The sequence below is a fragment of the Armigeres subalbatus genome, unplaced genomic scaffold, assembly GCF_024139115.2.
Source record: "Armigeres subalbatus isolate Guangzhou_Male unplaced genomic scaffold, GZ_Asu_2 Contig423, whole genome shotgun sequence".
In the NCBI taxonomy this organism is placed as follows: domain Eukaryota; kingdom Metazoa; phylum Arthropoda; class Insecta; order Diptera; family Culicidae; genus Armigeres; species Armigeres subalbatus.
The window spans coordinates 237,250-243,441 of record NW_026943176.1 but is presented as its reverse complement, the minus strand read 5'-3'; the positions used below and the strand labels follow the sequence as shown (position 1 = coordinate 243,441).

The 6,192-nt window shown below is 35.4% G+C and overlaps 1 protein-coding gene across 1 annotated transcript in view; it reads left to right on the top strand.

Annotated features, from left to right (window-relative positions):
• The first annotated feature begins 5,821 nt into the window (after positions 1-5,821).
• LOC134204153 (ADP-ribose glycohydrolase OARD1-like) overlaps positions 5,822-6,192 on the top strand; it is a 50,612-nt gene continuing 50,241 nt past the window's right edge. Inside the window, exon 1 of the mRNA XM_062678979.1 lies at positions 5,822-6,181. Within this exon, the coding sequence (XP_062534963.1) occupies positions 6,107-6,181 (75 nt within the window). The 5' untranslated portion in view covers positions 5,822-6,106. The remainder of the gene's footprint in view (positions 6,182-6,192) is intronic.

The following is a 6,192-nucleotide window of genomic DNA, read 5'->3' as shown; positions in this document are numbered from 1 at the left end:
GCAATCATTTCGAAATAACATCTTTAGGTGATATAAAGCATTTCTTGGGCATCGAGATACAGAAAAACAGCCATGGTGGCTGTATAAAACTTATTTAACCGAAAAAACCTGATTAAGCGCCATTGAACCGAATTATATTACTAAATGGTTTAGTAAAGATTGAGAAAAAAATGTGTTACATGCTGTAATAGGCTGACCATACGTACCGTATTTAACGGGACAGTCCCGTTTTTTAGACCTTATCGTGCTGTCCTGTCGTAATCTAAAAAATCCTTGATTTGTCCCGTTTTTTCATTGATTTTTCCAAAGAGCTCCAAAATATTATTCAAACAAATTCAATATTTTATGCAGGAATCTAATACCAAATATGTGTATTTCAAAATCATCCACTGTAAAAAAAGACATCAAAAAATAATTTATAAATCGGCCGAACAAAATCGAATTTAAGGCAGTTTCAAACTAAGAGAAAATTTGTTCGGATTTCGGTCCTCACGTGCTTTAAGGTTAGTTTACAGATGAGGAGCTTGTCTGTAAATTACGCTCCCATATGTATGGGCGGGATTTATGGGATTCCGTTGCAAAAAAAATAGAATTTCGGCCTGATTTGAAATTCAATCCTGTCGGAAATCTCCGAGAGTCCGAGCTGTAAACCAGCCTATGCATTAACAAAGATTTGTTTTACTTTTCGCGACGAAATTGCATGAGTTTCGCCTTTTTGGAAGCACATGGGAACAAAATCAATGGACAAGATTCCTAACGTGTGAGGCTACTTTTAGCGTCATTTAAATCAATTTCGATCAAAAAGAACTGTAAATTGATTAGATTTGACATTTATTCACATGCGCCAACCATATTCATAATTAAAATAACTTATTATTAACCCTCTCCCATCCATGGTGTCTGTAGAGCACCATCAAATTTTGCACCTTCTAACCTTTATCGAATTGTTTCAACAAAAAAAAGTAATATTTCCCTCCCCTCGGATATGTTATCTTGCCGCGATGGGTGGGTGTACGCCATTAGCACTGATATGGCAACCAAAGACATATCCTGTCGTCGTCGTGATATCACATGTTGACTATTTTCTGTTAAATGCCGTGTCACATATAATCTGGCATTGACCTACTGATTTTACGCATGTGCATGTGATTCAACGGACATCGTATCTTGGAGCCTTGAATGGTGGTGCAGGCAGGTAGAGGCCTTTTTCATCAGTGATAATGATGTGAGATCTCTTTTCTGCGGCAATACTTTTCTGAGGCGTTCCTTGATGATGATGAGTCGTAGCCACGCTTAAACATAGCTAGGTAGGGATTAACCAGTAGAAAATATCATCAATACATTAATAGAGAATTGACTCTTGGATTCACTGAGTAGAAGTTTTATCAAAACTAGATACGTGGCACCTTCTTATTTTGTTATGTCTCACTTTAGCCAGTCATAATTAAAAATACCACAAGTTAAAACGATGGTATGCAAACAATCTTACATTGGATTCTTTCTCGATAACTTTTTTTCTAATAGATTGGGAATAGGCGTGATGAAGCTGTTCTTTGCCACCGAAAAGTGAATCCTATAGCAAGGATGTTATCGATCATTTAGTAATTTGCGTTCGATCATTTAGTGCAGGGCTGCCCAACGTACGGCCCGCGGGCCGGATGCGGCCCTTAGCTCCATTTTTCGTGGCCCGTGGCGTGTAAGAAAAAATACTTCATATGCGGCCCGAAAGCCTTTGACTCGAAAATCTCCTCCTTATTATTTAATAATAAATACTGTAGGTTATTACTAATTATAAGAATTAAATCTGGGCCAGCATGGAGCCGAATAATGTAGTACGGGCCAGTTTTGGTGTTAATGAGATTTCGACAATACTGATGAAAGCTATCCAGGACAGAAATCATCTTTAGATTACAATAAAGGAAACGACTATTTCAGGTATAGATCTGAGGAAAGCTGTTAAAACTCGTATGAAGAAGCTTCAACTCTTTTTTTTTCACCAAAAAAGATCTATGTGCAAAAACTATCAATATTCGTGATGCAGCGACGCTCGTTATTAAAAAAAAAACAACTTTTCCTATGTGAGGAAACTTTTGATTTGCTGTGTTTTGGCGAAGTTCGTTGGCTAATCCGTGGTACCTTGCTTGAGAGATTTTATTCTCTTCGAAAGGAAATTACACCATTTTTACAAGATAAAGCAAATCCAATGCCCAAGCTGCATGATCCTGAATGGGTGAGTTGCTTGGCCTTTATAGTAGATGTCTTCAATATTCTCAATGACATGAACATAAAGCTGCAAATCAAGGATTTATTATCCAACATGCAAATTATTGAAACAAAATTGAAACAACTTGTCACAATTGATTGTCGAAAACTGATACATTTCTCAAATTCCGGTAGAAAACAGTCGAATCCTTCGAACAGAAATTTTCAAACCTATTCGTTTATTTTTGAGAACACAGTTCCTCAACACCGTTCACTGGTTTGAATAATGTACTTAGAATTTTTTTTCAAATAGAGATAATTGACCTCCAATGCAGCAACGTGCTCAAATCTAAATTTCAGAAGACACATTTTTCGCAAAAAAATTCTTTCTCTTCAGAAGTACACATCTGTTTGAACAACTCTTATCAAGAATGAATGCAGTAAAAGCATTTGTTGATCTTCATCACGTGCTTGCGAAATTCGATCACCGATTGTGAAATCAATATGCGTCGAGTATTGGAAAGAAGCCAACAATTCCACGTAAAAAGAAAAAGGAAATAAGCGCACAAAAAATTGTTCAAACAGGATTTAATTCGTGCTTCTTTTAAAATTTTGTATCCATTCTGTAAAACTAAATGCTATTCGGGAAAAAATGTATTTTATTTTGGTTATTTTGAAGATGTTAAAAAAAAAAATGTACTGAATTTTGTCTGGCCCGCACGCAAGTGACCATTCTGAAAATGGGCCCGTGGCTTCAAAAGGTTGGACAGGCCTGATTTAGTAGTTTGTAAATAACTCATTCCAGAAGCTAAATTTTAAAATGTGTTGTATGGTGGACTAATAGTGCGAAGGTTTTTCTACAAATCTGCATAATGGTGTGTTGTTAGAATTATCTAATAACGGAGTTATAGCGCTAGTTGCAGTAACTTTAACTAAATGATTGGAATTTTGTTATCATTTAGTCTAAGTTACTGGAACTATAGCTTTAACTCCGTTACTAGTGGATATCGAACAAAGAAACATTAGGCAGAGTTGTAGAAAAACCTTCACACTAGAAGTCCACCATACAACACATTTTAAAATTCCCATTTGGAATGAGTTATTGACAAACTACTAAATGATCGAACGCAAATTACTAAATGATCGATAACATCCTTGTCCTATAGCTGACCACGACCTATACAATTACAGTTATGCTACGCTTGCGTGTAAGGCTTTGAGACTATTAGACAACTTAGAGACCATTTCTTCACCTTCGCTTAACTCTTAAGCGGTGCTTGAACTAGGATACTCGCCTGAGCGGAGGTGACCTTTAGCAATAGAGACAATGAACTGACATCAAAACGTAACATAATCTACAATGAGTATAGAATTGAACTGAATAACGCAGGAAACATAAGATAATTAAGACAGACAGAGTTACAATGACACAGTGCGACATAATTTTGACTAGATTGACAGTAGATCCATAGACATAAAGATCTACCACAAGACTTCCTAAGCCTATCAACAATTCGAAGCTCAAGAAATGTCTGTAAACTTATTACCTGTTGAACCTTATTTGGAGGCAATTTCGAAGCTGTTGAGGACCAACAGGCCCGTAGCAACAGTATTCGGCGTTGTTAAGTTGAGAATTTTTGATGATTGCTGGGCGCACGGTTCTGAACTGTGGCCTATTAAATAGACTAAATAAATTCCAAAATAAATTTTAAACGAGTCATATTTATCAAAATCTAGTGCGTTATTATTGTTTCAAAATGCACTTCTTCTTCTTCGAGTTTTCTCTCTTTGTCATCATATCTATAATAATAAGCTTATTAATTTTTGAGCTTCATTCGTTTGATGGCAACTGCAAATTTAGAAAAAAATGACTGACTAGTTTTTGTTTGCGTTAACATTGTAGTAGGGATAGTAGTGATGATTGCTGATCTCGATGTTAGTGAAAAGGTTAATACATAAGTTGGTTATTGGTGGTGTAGACAGAAGAAGCTAGGCAGAAGATTGAGTTAATTTAAATGGGATGGGAACATGTTTGCAATGGGTATGAAGAAGGAAATGCAATTTTGATTTGAGGTGCTAGAAGTGGGAATTATTTTATAATTATACTAGAAATAATGTAAAATATTCGGTACATGTCCAATGAAAGCTAGTGGAAGTGTCGGTTTGTATATGATATATAACAGCGCTGTTTTGAAGATCGATTAATTGTGTGTGTGTTCATGAATGTAAATAAGATATTTTTGATGACAGTGACAATAGTAATTATGATAGTGATGGTGGCGAAAACGATAATAAGTGATGCTACAGGGATTATTTTATAGAAAACTGTTTGGATCAGGCCTTAACAGTGACCATTTGAGCAACGTAGCTTAGGAACGTCTGTTAATGATCAAAAATAGAGGCTCGTAGAAGCAAATTTAATCACCGTGGGGAATAACAGGGATGGACCCGGAGTAGAGTTTGAGTCGAGAGACTCAACTTAGCACAGGGAATAGACCCAGTGTTAAGTTGGAGTGATGAGGATAATGGTGAAAACGGTGATCAGTGATGTTATTGAAGGGGACTATTTAATAAAACTATTTGGATCAGGCCTAAAACAGTGACCATTTGAGCAACGTGGCTTAGGAACGTCTGTTATTGATCTAAAATAGAGGCTCATAGAAGCAAATTTAATTACCGTGGGGAATAACAGGGATGGACCCGGAGTAGAGTTTGAGTCAACGGGTTACACGAAAAAAAACAACAAAAAGTAATATTTGACACATCTTTATGGTTCCATTAAACTGCAACTATAATCAATTTTGAGTACAAATCGTTAAATTATTGAAAACAATCAATTAACTATTGATTTACAATAAAAAACTTTCTTTTTGCAATTCCTGATAATAATACCTGGTTTACAGTTGGCGTTTGAGTGATAAAACGGCCTACTTTTCCATATCAATGACATGGGTGCTTTAATGAACATTATGCAACTCAAATGTGTTATTATTTTTTCTTATCTCTTTAATGCTCAGACCGGCTTTATACAGAGTACTTTTACTATTTTTTGTTATTTTCAATTGTTCAGAATTGGAAAAGTTTTTGATATTGGTCAGTAATAAAATCCTTAATGCATGCTCAAGAGTGGATTAATAGTAGTTTGTGCAACAAGTTGCAAAAAGATGATTTTTTAGCACGAGTTGTACGTCCAACGAGGCTTGCCGAGTTGGATGAATATTACGAGTGCTGAAAAAATAGAGTTTTGCAACGTGGAAATGGGAAACGGCCAAATTGAAATGAAATCATCAGTGCCGTTTACAATGCCAGAGAAAGCAAGAGCTCTTGAACGTTTTGTTGCTGAAATTGCATTCAAGTTTGTAGGAGAGTTTTTAACAATCTATAGATATTTCTCGCTTAACTTTTCAAAAGGACCTAAGTAACATTTTTTTCATGAATTAATTTGAGTACTGCAATCAAAAGCTTCCATGTTTTTCTGTTGATTGCGCTATTCAAATTAATTCATAAAAAAATGTTACTTAGGTCCTTTTGAAAAGTTAAGCGAGATTTATTTTATAAGGATTTATTAGCCAAATTTAGTGCACTCATATCTATGCCAATAGCCAATAACCGAAATATATCTAAATTGTGCAAAAGTTGTATAGTATATAATTTATGCATTCCGTTCGGTAGAAAAATAATCAAGCAAATTGATTTTTTTATCAGATGCCGGCGAAATCCTGTGTAATCATTTCTTAGCGTGATAGATAGAGAGCTTCTCAATGCACTTTTGCATTTTGTTGCATTCTGTATGTGTGTTGCATTTTGACATTCAATCCAGCAGAAGCCAGCTGTTTTTAGCCAGAATAAACCGGCTTGGTATTTAAACTAACGTTTTTCCTGCAAGTGTTGTGATCAATTTTGAATGATTTTAACAAGAACATTGTTAGTTTCTTTTGGCGCAATTCGTAGACTACATTCATCAGGGACAATATATCAGGTAGGTGATAT